The 21924-nt window shown below is 43.5% G+C and overlaps 1 protein-coding gene across 2 annotated transcripts; it reads left to right on the top strand.

The window, feature by feature from the left end:
• The first annotated feature begins 893 nt into the window (after positions 1-893).
• Positions 894-20246, top strand: Klf5 (KLF transcription factor 5). 2 transcript variants are annotated; one of them, XM_059273266.1, is made up of 4 exons: positions 894-1077; positions 7600-8470; positions 9634-9693; positions 19898-20246. In XM_059273266.1, the coding sequence occupies exons 2-4, from the start codon at positions 7612-7614 to the stop codon at positions 20074-20076; spliced, it is 1098 nt and encodes a 365-aa protein (XP_059129249.1). In that variant the 5' UTR covers positions 894-1077; positions 7600-7611; the 3' UTR covers positions 20077-20246. The 2 variants fall into 2 exon arrangements, with proteins under 2 accessions (XP_059129249.1, XP_059129248.1); XM_059273265.1 differs by lacking the exon at positions 894-1077 and adding an exon at positions 4887-5415.
• The last annotated feature ends 1678 nt before the right edge of the window (positions 20247-21924 follow it).

Below are 21924 nucleotides of genomic sequence, written 5' to 3'. Positions count from 1 at the left end.
CACACATGTCTGTGGAGATCAGAGGCATTCAGTTCCCTGGAGACGGAGTTCCAGGTGGTGGTGCTAACATGGGTGCTTGGAACCAAACTCCGGTCTTCTTTGAGAGCAGCAGATGCTCTTAAGTACGGAGTCACCTCTCCACCTTGTTTTTCTTTGTTGAGACAAGAATCTTCCTGTGTAGCCCAGACCAACCTTAAACTCCAAATCTCCTGCCTCGGCCTAGCGAAGTGATTAGTGGCCGGTTAAAACCAAACCCTGATTTTATATGTATTATATATATAAATATCATATAGATGTGCTTACATGTGATATATGTGTGTGTGTGTGTGTGTGTGTGTGTGTGCTACTGTCCTACTGTTGGATATCTAAATTATTTCCAACACTGTATATAAGTATATGTGTATAGTATAGATCTTCTAGATGCACCATTATCCACCATTGTTTTAGATGGGGGAGGGGTCTTGCTATGTCACTCTGGATGAGCTCAGGTTGACCTTGAATTTGTACCTATTCTCCGGGCTCCGCCTCTGGGCGCTGGATCTGCATCCGTATGCCCCCAGGCCTGGCTTATCTTCTTCAGGCCGTTCGTTCTTATTTTTTGCCTTCTTCATACATGTTGATAAACTGTCCTCCCCCAAAGCTGTCCACACTTCCACGACCACAGCAGCGCATGGCGTTGTGGCACTGTTAGTCCAGCACTGTTTTTACCCATTTCACCTAAGGTCAAGTCCCTAAGGATGTTTCCTGTGAACCACGCACAGAGCCGGGAGCATCCCCAGCTGCACCCCCAGCCTGCTGCCATTCCTGCTTTTGTCATAGCATGGCTGGCAGCTGGTTCATTGTGATGCTGATGAGGTAGCACCTTGGCGTTCTAAAAGATTGTTTGGTGTAAGTGCTTCAGGCCAGGAATTGTCTCTTCACCTTTCCCTATCACATTTTGAGTCAGAATTCAAATACTGTACAGTTGAAGCTGCAGTATGTCTGGCCCATAACTTGGTCTAAGGCATCCGTATTTGTCATTTTCATCTGCTTAGTATACTAACAAGGTGGAAAAAGCAATCCCAGTCCCTCCAAAAGGTAAACCTCTATTTTTTTTTAAAGTACTATCAATGTTTTAAAACTAGGGTGGATAAATTGCACTGTGTAAGTGTACACTGAAAGCCTTGTGAAGTATCCTGGAGAATGCACTGAAATCCAAAATTAAATAAAATTTCTTTCTTATGAATAAGGGATAAGTGCACAATCAGGATATTAAATGGTTTTCTTAGGAATAATGTCGTTTCAAATTATACAAAAATGAAATCTTTAAGATATTTTAATTACATATCTCTCATCACAAAAGAAGCGAAAGAGCATCTGTTCTCCTGTCTCTAAAGCTCTCGAATCAAAATGATTTGCATTTTGTCTCATCTCAGTGGGAACTTCTATTTACTGTGTTACTATCTCTAACTTTTTTTTAAACGCGTGCCTCCAAGTAGTAATGAAAAGCTAAAAAAGGTTAAAGATGTGAAGTGTTCTGGAGGGCAAAATATCTTCTGTGTGTCTATTGATCCAGATTCTAACAGGGAGACACAGTGAATATAAAAGTCACTTTTAATTAAACAATCTTGTCCTAGGGCACTGAGTGCTCACTTGTCAGGAGTCAGTTTTGCTTCTTCTTGTGCCTTTTCTGTGGTCTGGTATCACTTAGCAATTCAACACCGACTGTATGGAAAGGGAATATCCTGGGGATAGTCTCCGGGTCAACGTGAGCAAGGTTTGCGTGACTCCCGGTGATCGCTGAACAACTGACTGAGATGTTTCTGTTGTCGAGTGTTCTTGTGAGCACTGCCCTGCAGATGGCCTCTCACTTTCCTCCTCTCATTCAGAAGCAGCTTATCTGTTTCTTTTCGACTGCCTTTTGCAAGCCCCGGCCCCGTAGCTGGATGCCGGTTCAGCCCCCACACATTCAGGCCTATTTATTCCCGTAAAGATAGTGACACTTGGGGTTTATTCTAAGACTAAATCCTCGCTGCCCAGTGACTAAGGACCTAAGCATGCACACTGCTCCTCTGCTTACCCTCCTAGCCAGCTTGGCTACTGGACGTTTTTCTTTCTTCCCCTCAGAATCCCCCGTTTTGGCACACTGCAGTTCACACACTCCTGCCAGGCCACTAATTGATTTCTGAAGCCTGACGTTTGTTTTTTTGTTTTCTCCCACCTTCCCCAGTGGTACAGGACTACTCAGCAGGGAGGAATGTGAAGAACTAGAAAGTTCAGAGTAATTGAGGATCTGTCCATTCACACTGGCTGGCGGCACGCCAGTGTAGAACCTGGAAAATCTGAAAAATATTTATCAAGTTTTAACCCTTCTTTGGGAGCGGATGGGGCAAGTTGTCAGCAGTGGTGTTTGTCTTGGTTAAACATGTTCTCCGTATGTTTAGAAGAGCATGGCACACACCTTGGGCAAGGATTACATTCCAATTTCTGTACTATTGTACAAGGCTAAGCTAGTTGTTTTCTGTGAGATTGCAGGGCGGGGGATTTGAGAGGAACCATTACTTACTTAAAAGTGGCAGCCCTCTTTTCCTGAATCTTAACGCCAGAAGTGAAATTTAAGTAAATGCTGCCATATTTGAGCAAAAAGTAGATATTCAAGGATTTTAAAAACTGTAAATGCATCAGCTATGTAAACCAGGCCAAAGCCAGGCTCACCTAGACATTCTTTTTTAAAAGTGGGAAAATAAAAAGCAACAAGGCTATCAAGCTATGTTCTTAAGAGTGTGTCAGATAGATTCTCCAAAATGGAAAGCCTTGTAAGGAGAAGCATGTTAAAAAGCTAGTGTGAAATTTAGAAGGATTTCCAGTAATATAAATGGGTCTCCTTGCATTAAAAGTCATGACCCACTGAAACCGTGGTGACCGAAAGGGGGGGGGGTATCTAGATAGCTTTAAAAACAAATTAAAATAAAGATAAATACAAGATGCATTAACTTTAAATTGGATTAAACTTAAAGGGTAAAGAAGAAACATTCTATTAAGAGCTATAAATACCACATTCGGTGGTTTGATCATATTATGAGCATTAAGCACTAAAAGTCTTCCAAAGATCATCTGTTGTTAAAAAGTTAAATCTGACACCAGTTCTATGACTTGTCTCTGAGCTATGTGATCGCATGATTGGGTTTAATAACAGAGAAAATGAGGCCGGATTTTTAAAGATGAAGGCTGGCCGCAGGAGATTGCTCACTGAGAGCCCTAGGTGCAAAGACACTTAATAAATAACACTCCGGTATCATGAACGCACTTGTCATGTCCTCTGAAAGCGGCAACCACAGCTATAAAAATGAATCAGTACTAACAGGAAGGAAAAGGGAGAAAAGAAATCGAGTTCACAGTATGATTTTATCTTCGCTGAAGAAGAAAAAGGCACGTGTTACTTTCTGTGCGTATTTTTTCACTTACCAATGTGCTGGAAAGGAGACCCATATCTCTGGTACACTCTTTGAGGTACATTTTTTTTTTTTTCCTAAAAACTTTTAAGGCAATGGTTCACTGTGAAGTAGTCAGTGTGCTCTCTCTAAGTACCCTGGTATAATGTGCTGTCAACATAGGTACATATGTAGTAATAATAGTACAGACATTTTTTGTCAGTTCATTGTTCCGGCTTCCCAATAAGCCACACAAAGCCATGTACAAGAACACTAAGGATTAAGGAACATAGTTTCCTTTGGTGATTGCTGGCAAAAATTTTAAAAGTTCAAAACAAAATGAAAAAAAAAAACACAACTCACCCTCCATTAAAACAACCTAGCAAATGGGTAGTAATAGATTTGCCTGTAACGTTCCTTCCTATTGGATTCCCAGTTTTCAGAGCCGTTGAGTGTCTGTGAATGTTTGTAGCTTCTTCGGTTCCCGTTTCGTAGGAAAAGGTGCCACTGTATTAGGTAGATGGGCTATGATTCTCATCTGAAAATATTAAACTCCATTTTCCCCCTCTGGAGACTACAGTGCTAGCAAAAATAAGCCAAAGATGTAATGTCTATTTAAATACCCGGTTGAGCTGGCTGTTGGTTCTCAAATTAGATTCCACGCTCCGGCTAGAATCAACATGGTTTAAATATTAAAAACTTCATAATTCATACGGCCAACCCCACCTCTTCCCCACATACGGCGACGGAAGGTAGAAATGTCTGTGAAAACTTGTAGCTACTTAAATACCGCAGGGGGAAGTATGCCCAGGTTGGTATGCAAGGACTTGAAAAAATGCTTGACTTTATAGTTTTTATTCAGGCCGTAAGGGATCTGCTAAGGATAGACAGATCCACTGCTAAAAACACAGAAATGAGAACTCCTTTACATTTGCTACTGTACCGCACCTTGTTTTCCTCTAAAGTACATTTTGTATACTTAAAATTACACACTCATTGGACAAGACTGGAAACCTCAGCCCCCCACCTAGCCGTCTTCTGTCTTCAGCTTTCGAGTTTCAGGTCCTTGCACAACACCTAAGACGTGCAATACTTTTTTTCGCCCTAATCCTGGCAGAGAACAGTTCGGAGAGATCTCCCTCCGCGTCTCCACCCTGATTCCCCCTCTTCCTAGATTCCACCCACTCCTCTCTTTCCCTCCGCCCAGCCCTGTGCTCCGCCGGCCCAATCTGTCAGAGAAGTTGTGTACAAACTGCGCCGCAGCCCTGCGCGCGAAGCTCATGGCCCTCGAGGGGTGCGGTCGGCCCGTCGGAGGCGGGACCTCGCGGCACTTCCTTCCCATTGGCTAGCTGCTGGCCCTGGAGCCTTGCTATTGGCCACCACGCTGCCAGTCGGGTGAGCTGGTCCTGCCTCCCCGGAGTTGGGTGAAATAGAGGCGGGCGTCAAGTGTCAGTAGTCGCGGGGCAGGTACGCGCGCTCGCAGCTTGCTGGTGGAGCTCGGAGGTGGCGGGAGCGGGTTCCGGCGAGCGAGAGAGCTCTGGGGCGGGGCGGGAGAAAGTGGCGGCCAGAGGACCTCGGCGGTGACGCGTGGCCGAGCCCAGGAGTCCCGATCTACGTGCCCGCCCGCCTTCGTGAACCGCTGGCCGCCGGCCCAGGGGTCCCCCCCCCCGCAAGCGGCCCCGCGCCGAGTCCGCCGTCCCGCGCCAGCCCGGGCGAAGTGGGAATCGCGATCGCCCCGTGCCCCGCGCCTGTAGTCCCCCGATCGCCCATGGCCACGCGGGTGCTGACCATGAGCGCCCGCCTGGGACCCGTGCCCCAGCCGCCGGCCACGCAGGACGAGCCGGTGTTCGCGCAGCTCAAGCCGGTGCTGGGCGCTGCGAACCCGGCCCGCGACGCGGCGCTCTTCCCCGGAGACGATCTGAAACACGCGCACCACCACCCGCCTGCGCAGCCCGCGCCGCCGCCCGCCGCCGGCCCCCGGCTGCCCTCGGAGGAGCTGGTCCAGGTAAGCCGAGCGGCCGGCCTCCCTCCCCGGGCTCGGGCGTGTCCCGCCACTGCGAGGCGCGGGCGACAGGGGCCGCTCCAGGCTGGGGCACGCGGGAGCCCGGTGCCCGGGTGGGCAGCCCCGCCCTGCGCTCCCAGACGGGGCGCCGTGGAGTGGATGGGGGAGCAGGGCGGGGGCCCACCCCGATCTGCCCAGAGGAAGCTAAAGACAGCCGCGCGCTCACGCGCACCTTGTCTGTTTTCTTGCGTGGGGATGAAAGCTTGTATCCACGCTCAACTTGACTTAAATTGCTTCACCTTGACCGCTCTTTCCCGATGGCTCTGGCTTAAGAAGTCCACCTGCTTGCGTCCTCTGAGATGAAGCAGAAACGCAGATTGGAGTACTGGGGTTTCATACCCTAGAATGGATTGTAGGGCCCTGTTTGGGAAACTAGAGTCAGAAGATCTAAGGTTGTACTAGACCACTGCTTTTTTTTTTTTTTCCTTAAAAAGAAACACGCGCACAAAAAGGCCAGGGGTGTTGTTTTCTTGGTGTGCGCGTAAATTTCCCCCCGGAGTCGCGTTGAAAGCTGGCAGTTGGCTCCTACACTTGCCCAGCAGCCGAATTAGAGCAAGCGCCTGTTTCTTTCGCCCACGCACGGGAGTCATATAGCCCAGAAAAAACTTCCCGGGACTTTTAGCTAGTCCAAAGGAAAAAAAAAAAAATTGGAAACAGACCCACATGCAAACAGCTGGAAGAGCTAAAATCAGAAACCACTAACCGCCGCGGGAGCGCAGTACACGAAAGGGTTTAGTTCGGTTTATTTCAAGACGTTTGGTTTAATAGCCTCTTGCTGTATGCGTATTTGCACCCAGCGCCTATTTCGCGGGGTCTGCCAGTGTCGTCGTGCTTTGAGAGGACAGTGGCATTTGTCAGATGTGACTCACATGGCTAGAGCATGAATCTTTATTTTTAAGTCGTGCATATCCGGGAAATCCTGTCCGTCCTCGTCTACAACCAGATCTTAATGATCTGAGGTCCAAGATGGAATTCTTTTGAAATTTAGGAGCAAAAATAATGACTCCTGTTCACCGATTGAGGTGCAGTGGTTTATTGTTTTGTGAACTATTTCATTTCGTTGGGTTTTGTTCTTTTTCTAACTTGCTTTTCAATGTCAAGAGAAATTGAGAGGAAAAATTAAGCTTTCGTTTACGTTGGGAGAGAAGAGAACTGGGAAAGGACCGGGCAGGCCGGAAGCTGGATTATGTTATATTTTTAAACAATCAGGGCCTGGGGGATATTTGGTTGTTTCACTTTGGCAGTTTTCTCTCAGGGGATAGACAGCAGGAGGGTAAGGGATGACTGCGCTTTTTACAGAGGAAGGGGGAATGTAGCATTGGCCCACGGAGAGGACATGATAAATGTTTTGCTCATGACTGTGCTGGCAGTTCAGCAGCCTCTCCCCACCCACGGGCGACTTAGCACCAGTCTACCAAGGGAGTGATTTTCTCCTTGATAATTAAAGATCTGTTTTAGATAGGGATATGAATAGGAACATTTCATTATTACATTAACCAATTACGAATCTGCTGGCTAAAATCAACATTCACATCAAACGTTGAACCTGTAATTGTTTGGTTTTAGTGGATACGAGGGTTTGCTCCAAACACTGCAATTTTTATTAATCAAAAAAGGCACTGAAATGCCCAGAGAACATTTTATATTAGACAGATCTGAGGTACCTGACTCTGCCCACATAAAAGCCCTTTGAAATATTATTTTTAAGATTTGCGAAGGTCCTAGTTTTCAAATAAAGCATGTTAAATGTAACGGACACGAACAGAATTGAGGTAGTTTGGCAATACTCTGATACTATAACAGCAGATTTATCCTTCTTGGGCTGGGGGTGAGACTTGATTGCATCAGAAAGGATTATGTTTGGTCTTTGCCCCCCACCACCACCCCGTTGCCTCTCACTCTTGTCCTGGGAGGATTTGGGGAGTGATTTTTCTAAAGACAGGTCATACAGACTTTTGGTTAACCAGTAATTACACAATTGACAATAAACTCCTATGTTTATAAGCAGCTCTTAGGAGTTGGCCCCAGCACTGGTGGTGTGAGTTTTTAGTAAGCCCTGTTTATTTACCCTTCCTGAATGAATCCGTAGATTCATTGTATGTTTGTATCTCTCTCTCTTTTTTTTAGACAAGATGTGAAATGGAGAAGTATCTGACCCCTCAGCTCCCTCCAGTTCCAATTCCAGAGCACAAGAAGTACAGACGAGACAGCGCCTCGGTGGTCGACCAGTTCTTCACCGACAGTGAGGGCCTACCTTACAGTATCAACATGAACGTCTTCCTGCCCGACATCACTCACCTGAGAACGGGCCTCTACAAATCCCAGAGACCGTGCGTAACCCAGATCAAGACAGAACCTGTTACCATATTCAGCCACCAGAGCGAGACGACCGCCCCTCCTCCAGCCCCGACCCAGGCTCTCCCTGAGTTCACCAGCATATTCAGCTCCCACCAGACCACAGCTCCCGAGGTGAACAATATCTTCATCAAACAAGAACTTCCTACACCAGATATTCATCTCTCTGTCCCTTCCCAGCAGGGCCACCTGTACCAGCTGTTGAATACACCGGATCTAGACATGCCCAGTTCCACAAACCAGACAGCGGTAATGGACACCCTTAATGTTTCGATGTCGGCCGCCATGGCAGGCCTTAACACACACACTTCTGCTGTGCCGCAGACTGCGATGAAACAGTTCCAGGGCATGCCCCCTTGCACATACACCATGCCAAGTCAGTTTCTTCCACAGCAGGCCACTTACTTTCCCCCGTCACCACCGAGCTCAGAGCCTGGAAGTCCTGATAGACAAGCTGAGATGCTCCAGAATTTAACTCCACCTCCATCCTATGCTGCTACAATTGCTTCTAAGCTGGCAATTCACAACCCGAATTTACCTGCCACTCTGCCGGTTAACTCACCAAATATCCAACCTGTCAGATACAATAGAAGGAGTAACCCTGATCTGGAGAAAAGACGCATTCACTACTGCGATTATCCGGGTACGTGGTCTGTGAGCTTGAAGCATCAGGAGTGTTTGATGTGGTGTGTGCTCGTATGCTTTCGTGCGCATGCACACATGTTTGCACCGTTTTGAACCTTAGGCATGAAAATATATAGCAAGGATGTATTCGACAGTTCAAAAATAAATCACCTAGTTTCTCTTAGTATTCTAGTTCTGCATTTTATGCTGGCCTGTAATTAGATAATAGTCTATTGCTTGTTTTAGGTGTTGAAAAAAAATGGCTAGTCAGACATGATGGCTCATGCCTTTAATCCCAGCAGTGAGGCTGAGGCAGGAAGGTCACACGTTCCAACTAGCCTGGGCTACATAATAGCGAGATCCAGTCTCTTAAATAACCATTTCCAAAGATAATTTTCAATGGCTAGACCATTCTAGCGAATAAGTTAACTTGGATTTCTTTCGCTTTAGTAGTAAATGAAACTTGGATTTCATTTGGTCTAAGAAATTGTGTCATTAAATTCTAACGTCTCCTGGAGATGAAATAGGGTGAGAGACAATAGGGTGGTAATGAAGTCAGACTGTAGGTACCTCTTGGCAAGCACAAGGCTACTCACAGGCCAGATCTAAGAAAGAAGGGTTCCCCTTAGGGTGTGCTCACTCTCGCATGAGATACGTGACCCAAAATATGATTTGACAGTAATAAATATATCTCCAAGTTGCTGGCGTAAGAGTTTATGATTAATATAGGGCAAAATTTTTTTGACCGCATGATGTGACCTGACGTGCTAAATTAAAAAAAACAATAGGAGTATAGAAAGTTATAGCCATCTTGGATAATGACTTAGCACTATCAGCTCTCTATCCACTAAGTTAAAAAATATACCGGGATGACTCTAAGTCCCTGAAGCTCGTGTTATAGTAAAAAGAACCTACTGGAATCCAATCACAAATGTTCCCCGTTTGTTACTTGGCTGGCTTACCCATGTTCTTTGATCCTAAAGTGATACATAGGTCGGATCACCTCTGCCTTCTAATAAGATCATCATGGGGGAGGGTGCCTTGAAAATGCTCAACCGAAGCATCTAATACGTCTAGCACAAGAGATTTCATCTCTAAAGCCAGATTTAAAATCATCAAATGTAAAGGTTTTGAAGGGCCCTGGAAATGACAAGCTGTTCCTCCTCTGTTTCTTTTTTTTAGGCTGCACAAAAGTTTATACAAAGTCGTCTCATTTAAAAGCTCACCTGAGGACTCATACGGGTAGGTAATTTTCTTGTTAATTCTGTGAGTTGTGTAAATAGTATAAGTGGCATTCATCCCTTTAAAAGCCAACACGTGTTTGATCTTTTCTTTCTTCTGTCAACTTTTATTTTTTAATGGCCTACCTTTTCAGCAAGGGCTCGGCTTAAAATTCAGTTCCCCAAGGAAGCCCGGTTGCAGGAGAGCTGATGTCCCCTCCGTGAGACCTTGCCCTGCCCTGTCACCTCATGTAGAATTAATGACCCCCCAAACGTAAACAACCGTGTTTACTAATGGATTTTAAAACTTTTTAATGGCAATGCTTATTCCTGTCTTGAAAGAAGGAAGAAAATTCTTGGTAAATCATCTTGCTTTAAGCTAAAAACCTTGCCACTTACCGTGCTACGCGCTCTGTTAACACCAGTGCCTTCAAATATGTGTGTTGAGCGTATTTGCTGTGTTTGAGGTCTAAAATCCGTAGGGTATTAAAGTAGGGTGGTCAGAATGAAGGGCAATGGTTGAAACATTACTCCACACCCAACCTCAGTCCTTCCTTGAGAGGCCTCATCTTCAGGCTTGAAGCATCCTCTTGAAGCATGCTTTTTTTTAAGTTTAGTCTCTAATTTTATAACGATTTGTCTTGTTAAGTTCGTAGCAGTCCTTTGCAGGAGCTATTATTAATTTTGAAACCTCATCAAAAACATGTTTAACGTGAAATTTGGTAGCATACTTTATTAAAGGGCTCCACATACCCGTAATATTTTCAAGTGTCTGGATAACGTTACTATTGTAATTTTCCTTAAAAAAAAAGAAAAAGAAGAAAAAGCCCTACAGGAGAAAAACCAGATATAAAAGTGGCTGTAGTTTTTCCTCACATACACCCTCCTTACCTAGAGTTCAAAGAATAAGTTTGCTATTAAAAGCAGTGACCTAGCAAAATGTATTATTCCATCATTGCTATGGAAACCAAAGTATTCAACAGTTCCTTTGAATGGGTTGTTGGATTAGTGTGAGGACTTGAATCTCCCTAGGCTAGATGTTACTATGGAAATTGAGTTTTGATAAATGAAGTAGTTATCTCTAACTGCTGCATTAAAAAGTAAAAGCCTTTGAACAAAGGTCAGTGCTGAACCAGAGCCCTGAGAGAGTATGGTTGCAGGCATTTTGTATGTGTTAGGAAGTAGTGCTTGATATCTGAATGCTAAACACTTACTAAAATCCAAATGGTGCTGGAGATAGTGTGGCAGATACCAGGGCTTTCCGAGAAAAGGCGTCTCTTGCATTTATCAGTGATAGGAATGGATTGCTTGGCCTGAGGTTTTTTTGTTTGCAGGTAATTGTAAACAGAATAATCCAGCATATGATAAAAAAAAAGTCACCAATCTTAAGTTTCCAAAATAAAATTGATACGAGCCAGAAGATTCCATATACAAATTCTAAAAAAAAAAAAAAAAAAAAAAAACAACTGAAAACGAAAATATCCATTTTCTGGACTAGTGTTGTGTTAGGGAAACACTGAACTTGGGTTCCTGCCTGAGCTTTCGGTCAAGGGGAAATAGCTTAGAAACATTTGAGCTATTGTTCTCTCTCTCTCTCTGTCTCTCTCTCTCTCTCTGTCTTCTCTCTTTCTCCTCTCATCAGAAGTCCTTGAAACTGGAGAGGAAGGAGGGAATGTATTTTCTGAGGTTAAAGTCCCATAATAAAGAAGTGTGCAATAGCATATAACGATGTAATCAACTGCTCATTGCAGGGATGTCGGCCGGCCGTATCTAAATAGCCTTTCCACCCTGTCAGGGTTTACTGCTCTGAATGCTTGGACCTGGCATCCTGGAACCTGACCTGCTGGCAAAGAAATTTAATAGTGGGTAGTTTGAACAATGCCTGCACTAATAAAAAAGCAAACGGAGGCAGAGGATCTAGACCTAGTTAGGGTCCCATGCAGCGACCTTTTCACTCGATTATAAATATTGTGGCCTTAAACATCTAATAAGTAAGACCATGTAATGTAGTTTAATAAAGTTTTGTTTGATAGTCTTTCAAGTGCCTTGGGGAGCGTTTGTAACAGACTAGTTCATCTGGCTAAACCCGTTCTTGGGTAATCATAGAGCGTGGAGGCTTTCTCCTCATTTCTAGTTTCTAGACAATGCCTCTTAAAATTACCTGTGCTCGCCACCATTGTCCCTTCCTCCCTCCCTCCCTCCCTCCCTCCCTCCCTCTGCTCCTGCTCAGTGAGTGGACAGGAAGCCAGCAGAGCTTGTGGGCTGGTTTTTTCTTTTTCCTTCTAATGCCCAGGTCGAGGCAACAGTTTCGTTTTTTTCTGAATAGTATCTCTGATTTAATAGCTTGTCATGCGTTTCTTTCTGTCCCGTTTCCTCCTACTTGGGAAACTTGTTAGGGGACTTCAAAAACTATATGGCGGCGTTGTGTATTTGACGGGATAAAAGAAATGCTTTTCTAATGGTCGCTGGCAGAATGTGAAGCACCCCAGCATTTCTGGAAAGTAATTGCAGTTGCTTTTAAATGTCAAGTTACCATATGTCTCATCCGACTTAAGCAATGAGAAGAACAGCCTTCGTCTGTGTTCTGTTTAATGACTTATTTCTGGGGTTCCAGGTAGTGAGTGACTCTAACTTGGGTTACAGAGTGAATCTAACCAAATAGCCTGTCAACAAGCCCAGCTTATGCTTCCTAAACTGGGACGAGCAAAACGCTAGTCTGCTTTTTGAGTCACAAGTACCATAGCATTCAAGTTTTCTAAGTTCCTGGACTTGGATTTCTTTATAGAGAAAATACACAAGAACTTAAAACTCTTCTGTGTATGGTCACACAGATTCTCTGAGACATAACTATCTGTGTTTATCTGTGCAACACTTGTAGGTTCATATAGGCATCCTTTATGTGGGTGAGTGGATGCTTGTGAGTGTTATTTGTGATACATGTGCACACATTAATATGCTGTTTAGAAATAGTTACGGCCGCTTCTAGGCAACAGTGTCAATAAGTGGTCGTCTATTCCCAAATCAAAATATTTGTACTTTTAATAGCATTTAAAAGAACATTTCATTGAAATTCTTATGCCTTGTGATGTTTACAAGGGAGGGTGCACGTTGCCATCATTCTAAAATTTCTTCTGACAACCTTTCAAAAGACACAATTCTGCCCTCATAAATCACCATGATTGATTAAACTGTCTTTTGTAAACAGCTTACAGTTTCTGTGTTCCTATGCTTAATACTGTCTTCTAAAGACAACTTTCTGCGTTCTAGGCTACATTAGTGATGAGCGACACCCCAGACTCCTCCCCAGAATTCCATTGGGAAGATGTAGATCACTTTTCAGCTTTGGCTTTCTGCAGCAAGGTAGAATTAGGAGTTATATTAACAATCTAGAAGCAACACTCAAGAGTCCGTGCACACAGCTTTGCTGGCCAGGGGTTGAAAAGGAAAAGAGGCAGTTAGAATAGAAACTCCCACAAACCAACATAGAGAACAAGAGTGCAATGAACCCTTGAGTATTGTACTCAAGATCTCCTGATTGATGGAGACGGACTGTAGCCTGTCTCTCAGTGTGAGGGACAAATCCCCACCTTGTCCCTTAAACTGCTACGGGAACCACATTATCTAGTGGCATTTATTTGTAAGATGTTTCCATGGTATTTTTAAGTACATAATTTAGGTTCCTGCTTTAGTTTGAAGTGGTTACTAAGGATCCTACGTATAAATGTGGAACCACATCTTTGCTGGGAACTCATTTTCCATCGGCTATATCAGACGTAGTTTTGATAATGTTGAAATCGGAGATGTTTTTATTACAGGCATTTTTTTCCCCCTGAAAAGAACAACTAGACTACTCTAAGGAAAGGAGATGAAAGCCTTTAAAAGAGAACCAGGAAGGATTTCATGTCAGGCCATAATGGATGATGGAGACTGTACGGTTTGGCTCTAGAATAAATGGATATTAGATGCATGACCTGTTGTATTGGAATATAATTGCATAAGCAAAATATTTTGTAGCTATAGTATCTAGTGATTTTCATATTTAAAAACAGCACATTGAAAAGCATCACAATTCAGCATTTGGTTTTAGGCATTGGTATTCTTTCAGTGTTTTATTTCACTAAAAGCTTTCTGATATGTATTTTTTACATTGACTTTCAGGCTTGCTTTTTTTCTTTTAAGTAGTGGCTTAGAGACTTGTTGGTTTAGACCCCAGGAAAGGTATTTATGAGGAAGAAAGCTTAGAAACAATTTCTTTTTAATGACTCATTGGGAAGACTAAACTTTGCTTCGGGGACGAGTTCTTTCATCTGAAAAACATTTACATAGGAAATTGATCAAACATTGTTTCGGGATGATAAAGCGTATCAAAGGTTAAGTATAATTTAATTCAGCAGGCATTTTTGACTGGTTTTGTGAAGAATCCAAAGAATTAATCTCATTTTACCTTTTAGTTTTTAAGCTAGTGGGAGGAGACAGTTCCTACGTAGATGAACACAATTGTTGGAATTGATAGAAGCAGTCAGCCGCACGAAGGTCGGAGGAATGCAGACAGCAGTATTTAAAAATATAGATTTTAATTACCCAGGAATTTTCCTTTGCCGGGTATTTTTAGTTCTACCTGGTGGCCTACATCTTTTCTGGTGAAAGATTAGAAACAAAAGTCATGTCCTACTTGAGGGGAAGTGGCTTGTCTGCCTGTGTAATTCATATTCATGGATATGTAACAAGTCTGATTAAGGACAAGGTACTGATTCAGAAGCACAAAGTGGCTAGCTTTTTGGCCTAAAAACATCTTCATGGAATGAATTTCCCTTTGGCAGGTAAGGTAAACTGTTGGACAGGAGAGCCGGGTGAAGCGCTGGGTGTAGGAAAGGGCATCACCCTGTCGAGTGAGTGGATAAAAACATTTCACTGGCATTTTAGGAGCTGTGGGATGGTCTTTCTGTACACTATGAATATGTGTATGTTTGCTTGTATGTTTGAAGTTAGTTTAGAACCTTATTAAAAAGAAAACCAATCCAGAGTGGCACCTTTTCGTCAGGAGCTTTGAGAATTTGGTACTTGAACTGTTTGTTAGCGCTTGTTTGGGGCTGAGAAGTAGTCAAATGTGGGACCCACGCTGCCTCCCTCAGCCCCCACAGCAAGGTCACCCTCCATTCTACTTTGCTTCAGCAGATGAGTGTGCTCTGGTCCCCGAATAAGGCCCTTGTTGCATGTGACCCGTATTGTAGCCTTTCAGAACTACCGGGACTATTTCAGTTCTATATAAAAAGACATTTGTTTACAGAGAATCTCTACCCTATGTACCTTCAGGATAAGGGATTCCAGTATTTTACCCTGAAGACACTCAAAGCAGAGTTCTGGTCTAAATATAGTCGATTACCCCAGTAGTCCTGAGCCTCACACCGGCCCTCCTGCCTTCCTTCATCTTCATTAAGAAAATAAGTACTCAGACTTGGGCCAAACGTTGTTTTCAGAGAGGCAGTGGAGGAGGAATGCAAAACAAAGGGACTGTCAGGAACACAAAATACATCCCACGTTAACATTCTCCCCTCCCTGCTCAGGGCTTCCTTAAACAACGCAAGTGCATTTGATCCTGGGAACTAACTAAACCACCACCCTGTGCTCAAAAAGCATGGTCTGGACCGCTGAGCCACATCCCTAGCCCCGGTCAAAGCCAGTTTATGTGGCGAAGCTATAGAGTGCCGTGGCCATGGTCCCTCAGGTTTTCTAGAGGGAGGGAGTAGAAGGAATTGGATTTAGAAGAAAGTGATGGATTGAGAAATGTGATCAAAGGGGGGAGTTCCAGAATATCCTTTCCTCAGATGGGCCATTCCTGACATCTAGGAAGGATTAGCTTTGGAAGTGAATCTTTCTGTTAGAAGTGTAGGAGACTGCTACAAACCGTAATAAAATCTTCTCGTGGAAAAGTACTGGCATGGTTGTATTAAAAAAAAAAAAAAAAAAGTCAACGAGCCCAAATCACTGTCACTTCTCAGATATGATGTAAATACTATTTTCCATGATTCCTTCAATGGTTTGTTTGCCCCCTTCGGGTCTTAGAAGCAAATCTGACTAACGATGAGCCTATTTCAGGAGCGAGCTCCCGCCAGTCTGTGATGGTAGGGAGCTATTGGTCAGGGACCAAATCTTCTATCAGGCTAGGTAGGCATTTAGTGCAGGTGGTGTCCTCTTGAGTTAACGTTAGTTTTAGTTCTGGTGGTTTGGAGCTTTATCTTTATTATATATTGATTAGACTGGTTTTTTTCATCATTGAGAAGGAAACATATATAAATTTACTGTAATAAACCTTAGAGTTACCTCATTTCCTTTGTTACAACACTCTATGTAGAACTTTCTAGAAAAGGACCTTGGTATGCGACTATTGAATATGTTCAACAGAGCAGAGAAACCTCCCATTCAATTGTAGATGCTCCCCCGCCCTCCCACTGTTTGGTTTTTTTAAAGACAGGATTTCCCTGGTCTTGGCTGTCCTGGAACTCTGTAGACCAGGCTGGCCTCAAACTCACAAAGATCCGCCTGCCTCTGCCTCCCGGGTTCTGGGATTAAAGGCGTGTGCTGCCACTGCCTGCTGAGATCATCAGAGAAGAGATAACGTAGTTTTTTATTGAGGGTGTTTTTTGAATACTTGGCGAGACAAGCATTCTTGAACCCAGCAGAAGGAACCTTATTAAGGTTACTTCTGGAGATTGCCAAGTGCTAGTACTGAACAGCTTCCAGGGGCCCCTAAAAAGATGAGGCTCTGTAAAGGGCTAGTCCACAACACTGTACCCTGACCTCACACAGTCTAGGTTTTAAGGCCTTTTGTGAGTCCATTAGCTATCCCGTTCTCTTCATGAGAGACTGTAGAGTCTGAGTAAATTTGAACAATATGTATGTATTCATTCCTTGCATCATGGAAAGAGTGTAACAGTGTTTGCTAATGGAAGATTTAAGTGGGACACTAAAGAAAGTGGCAGTCCAGGACTCTTAGTGTGCAACCGATGGGTCAGCTGCTAACTTCTGGAGTCCCTCTGAGAGGGGAAGGAGAGAAGAATTACCTGGCTCTTGAGCAGACTTCTGGAGGCCCCATCAAGCCCTGTCTCTTGCTCTGAGGTGTTTCTGCTGGAGTTGTTAGACAGCCTGCTAATAGCTTTATCAGCATGGGGCATATGCATGTTTAACTTGGACATATTTTCCAGAGATTAGGGCTTCTTCAGCCATCCCTATAGCTTTAAGGGAGAGAAGAAGAAAATGCACACTGTGAGATAAGGCGGAGGGTTTCCACACCACACAAGCGGCCACTGTTTTCACTTTGCCTTTCCATAGTTTGACGCGAGCAGCGGGAGGACTTGGGTATACAGTGGATGTTGAAAGAGCTTAACTAAGTATTTCAAATTGGTGGTGTTGGACGGAGATTCTTTAAAAATCCAATTACTTTTGAAAGCTCTATCCTGTTGAAATGTAACTTGGAGGAAGTCAGTTTGCTTTCCCAGAAGTACTGACCGTAGTGTTTCTGGCCGAGGAAGAAAGGCTTAAGTCTGCTTCTGGGCCAGAAATGGGGGTACCAGCTTCCTCTGCGATGTTTTACTTGAACAGTGTTGACACTTGAACAAATCCCATAGAAACTGCCCCAAGTGGGGGATAGTGGTCCTTGCTTTATAGTAAGTCTTGGCCCTGGTAACTGCCCTTCCAGACACTGGTGGTATTCTTGGCTGAATAGGCTGTAGATGCCCATAAATTGAGAGCAAAACCTCAAATGTTTTAGGAACTTTAATGGATACTGTATGTCAACCAATCAGTAAAGTCAACTTTACAAAATATTGGTGCAGTTTATTGCTTTGCAGCCAATAAAAACAGTGAACAAAAAGAGTCCAGTGTCCCCTGCTTCTAAAGTAAACTTGAAAACTTAGTTCTCTGTATGTAATTATTAAATTCAAAAGGCTTGAATGATGCTTCTTAAACTGAGACTCCTGAGGAAGTTTTTTTTTTTCCCTTGATTTAAACATCAGAATTAGACCTATCCCCCGTGGAATGACAGGAAAGCCATGTTTGTTACTGTGATTTATTTTCACTAGACATTTCTGTGTGAAGTTCTTTCTTCTGTTTGACATCTCTGAGCCGAATTAAAGTCACCACTAGCGTTAAAATCCTTTCTGTGACTCCAGCATTGTGTGTGAATGTAAATAGAAGAGAAATGACTTTTCTGCTATTTAAAGTGTTAGTGTAACTTTCTAGGTTGAGTTTACTATGAGAGAGCAAGGTACATACTTTTAATTCACCAACTTGGGCTACATGGTGAAATATCCACACAAAAGATGTGTGTGCACATGCACACGCACCTGTGATGGAGGAGAAATCTAGAATTGAGATATGTATTTGACTTGACATTTTTGAAACAGCATCTTGTTATATATGCGTAGGCCGGTTCCAAACTCCTAATTCCCCTGCCTCAGCCTCCCCAGTACCGGGATTACAGGAATTTACCACCATGCCTGGCTGAGATGTGCATTTTAAAAACTGGAATGGTTAAAAACCAAAAGGTGGTTAGTTGTAAGTATGCCTTACATCAGAGGCAGAAGATGGGGGCAGAGGGAAGGCTAGGGTGTAAGGCTGGCCTGTGAGTGAGGGTGCGATGCCATGGGGCCAGTTCCATTGATTCATGCTGGCCTTTGCTTCTTTGTCCTGTGAGGTATTAAGTAGTTTCGGAAATTAAGTGGCTGGCAAATTTTTGAGAACATTAGGAATCATACAAATTGTACAGTGGGATTGGCTCAAATATCAGCTCACTGTTGGATGCAGAAGGCTGGGGAAAACAGAAAACAGAAGAAATTGGGCCAGGTTTTTCGATGTCAGCCGAGCTCCCCGAGGTCTGGCCTTTTTGTTCTATCTTGGACAATTGCCAGAATCTTCATGGGATAAATTCGGTGGAGGTTGAGACACAGGGTATTTCTGAATAGCCCTGGCTGTTCTGGAACTCACTCTGTAGACCAGGCTGGCCTCGAACTCAGATCCATTGGCCTCTGCCTCCTGAGTGCTGGGGTTAAAGGTGTGCACCATCTCATAGAGCAATGTTGATAACCTTTGGGGAGCAACACTGGGCACCACAAAGTTCAGTACATGTGTGTGCCAGCAAATGCTAGTGGCCCTTCCTTGTCTAACATGCTGAAGGACACAGGTTCAATCCTCAGCTCTCAAAACAAACAAACTGAAGAGGTCTGACCAGACGACGGTGAACGCCTTTAATCCCAGCACTGAGAGGCAGGGGCATCTCTGAGTTTGAGGCCAGCCTGGGCTACAGAGCAAGTTTTAGGACAGCCAGGACTACACAGAAATTCTGTCTTGAAAGAAAAAAAAAGTCTCTTACCAATGTGAATTGATCAGTAACAGACTCTGATGGCCTTAAAGAATTTATATTAAATATCAAATGCAAAGACATTTAGATAAAGCAATGAAATTTTAAGTTATCTGGTTTGTTTTGCTTCTGTCTGCACAAAGTATGTGCAAATAAATGTGTATGCTGGTGTGAATATAAAGATAGTAGAGTGAGATGACCAGTGTGTTAGCACACTTCTGTAATCCAAGCATTTGGGAAGTGGAGGCAGGAACTTCAGGAGTTCAAGGTTATCCCCACCTAGGTAATCTGAGACCTGTTTGGTCTACATGAGACACTTCTAAAAGAGAAAAAGGAGTCCACAGCCTGTGTGTGCCAGGCTCTGTGCTGGGGATCTAATTCAGATAAAACTAGGAGCTTCATGGTGAAGGTGTGATCTGAGCAGCTAGCTCCCTCACTGGCATTAGCCATCATTTTTTACAGTAATTAAGGTTTGGTTATGGAGAATCCTTATTTGTAAGATGACATCATCCAAAGGCACGTGCTCACTTTAAGGATTTATTGGTTCAGGTTTACCTCAGATAGGGACACCGATATATTTTGCATTTGCCTAAAAATTTCCATTCTTCAGCCTTCCCTTCACCTCCATCTCAGTATCTTTAGTATGTAGACCAGGCTGGCCCTGAGTGTTGTGAAGGGCGAGGTGGGCCACGCCCAGCCAGTCTTCTGAAAGACGCTTAGATTGCAGGTGGCATCCCCCATGGAAGGACTCAAGAGGATGCTTCTTCGCGGGGCAGCCCTGTTCCGTTCAGAGTGGGGTGCGGAGTGTGCTGTGCGCTCTGCGCCTGGTCTTGGCCGCGGAGCACCTCACCTTGTCTCTTCCTTGTCACAGGTGAGAAGCCCTACAAGTGCACCTGGGAGGGCTGCGACTGGAGGTTCGCGCGGTCGGACGAGCTGACCCGCCACTACAGGAAGCACACGGGTGCCAAGCCGTTCCAGTGCGGGGTGTGCAACCGCAGCTTCTCACGCTCCGACCACCTGGCGCTGCACATGAAGCGCCACCAGAACTGAGCACTGCCAACCGCCAGCCCGCCCGCCCGCCCGCCGCCTCGCAGTCCGCTCCGCCACCCTTTACACCGCAGATCTAACTTCATAAAAAAAGAGAGAAAAGGAGCAAAAGAACTGGAAATGTATATTTTGTTTATTTGAGGCCACAGGGAATACATTGTATTAATACCAAAGTGTTTGGTTATTTTGAGAACCTGGAAGCTTGCTGTCATGCTCACGCCGCTGGCTTTAAGTCCAGCAAACTTCATCTCCAGACAGGCAGCCACATCTCAGTATGGGGAACCGGAGGGGGCGCACAGGGTGCGTATGCTGTTTCTATCCAGACTGCACACTCAATCATTTGTGACATTATTTAGTATACACAAACCAGTTGGCAGGCACCCGGACAGACTGTCAAGATTTTACTTGACGTGGACTCGTTTTTTTCTCAAGATTAGATTATTTCCATAGTGGAGGTACACAGTGGTGTGCCTGGCAATTCACAAATAGCCATTGAACAAATGTGTTTTTGTTTTTTGTTTTTTTTTATATGAGTTGCCTATATTTGCTATTCAAAATTTTGTAAATATGCAAATCAGCTTTATAGGTTTATTACAAGTTTTTAAGAATTGTTTTGGGGGGGAATCATACTTTTTTTGAAAATAACTGAATACACTTAAAGTTAGAATTTGTGGTTAAGATACCTCTCAAAAAAGTTACCAAATCCATTTCTTTGGGGAGGGAATAATCATTCGAATGAGTAAAATGCAAAATTCACTCTGATTGAAATAAGATTGTTTATTTTAAATATGGAAGATTTTTTTTATATGAATTTAAACTGAAGAGCTTAAAGATAAAGTTACAATACACGGACATTAAAGTTCTTACCATACGTTAAACAGTATCATTTTTAAGTGGGGAAGGACTGTGGCTGTTATATATGTCCTTGTTGAACTTAGGACTCTGTTTTCACTTGTGGAAGCATTGAATTTCCGGTGCAGTGTTCTTGGACTGGGACGTTTGCGTTTGCTCATGCAGTACTGTTGGTTAAATGACAATTTATGTGGATTTTTGCATGTAATATCCAGTGAGACACAGTAATTTTATTGAAATTACAGTGCAGTGTAGTTAATCTGTTCATACTGACTCGGTGTCTGCCTTTACTATCAGTGATGTTGAAAGCTTACCAATATGCAATATCATAGGAATGTGACGTTGATGCTGTTAACCAAAGGGCAGAAATCAAGCAAAATGCCAAAAGCGGTCTTAATTGAAAATTTTAATTTTTGTTTTTAAAATATTGTTTATCATTATTTATTTTGTGGTAATATAGTAAGTTTTTTTTTTTTAGAAAACAATTTTCATAACTTGATAAATTATAGTTTTGTTTGTTAGAAAAGTTGCTTCAACATGTAAATAGATGACAAACTGGTGTAAATAGTTTTGTAAGAGGCTTCCAGATGTTTATACGTGGACACATCTACATCAAAAGCGTAAATGGGCTGCTGTTTTGCTTCTTTGTCCCTTATTTTTGTATTGTGGTTACTTCCTATGCAAATATCGGAGCAAACAGCTGTATAGTTGTAGAATTTTTTGAGAGAATGAGATGTTTATATATTAACGACAATTTTTTTTTTTTTTTGGAAATAAAAGTGCCTAAAAGATTTATATGGTGCCTTCTTTACCTTCTATAGTAGATTAAGAGCATATTTTAATCCTAAAACCAGCTCTTTCCATGGGTCCACAGAGAGCCCAGGGACCTGGGTGCACATCAGGTACATGCCTGTAATCCCAGGCTCTCAGAGGCTGAATTCAGGGACACAGGGAGATCCTGTCTGAAAAGACAAAACAAAACACTTTGAATCATCCCTC

Source organism: Peromyscus eremicus, chromosome 9 (assembly GCF_949786415.1).
Source record: "Peromyscus eremicus chromosome 9, PerEre_H2_v1, whole genome shotgun sequence".
In the NCBI taxonomy this organism is placed as follows: domain Eukaryota; kingdom Metazoa; phylum Chordata; class Mammalia; order Rodentia; family Cricetidae; genus Peromyscus; species Peromyscus eremicus.
This window is presented reverse-complemented; position numbering and strand designations above follow the sequence as displayed.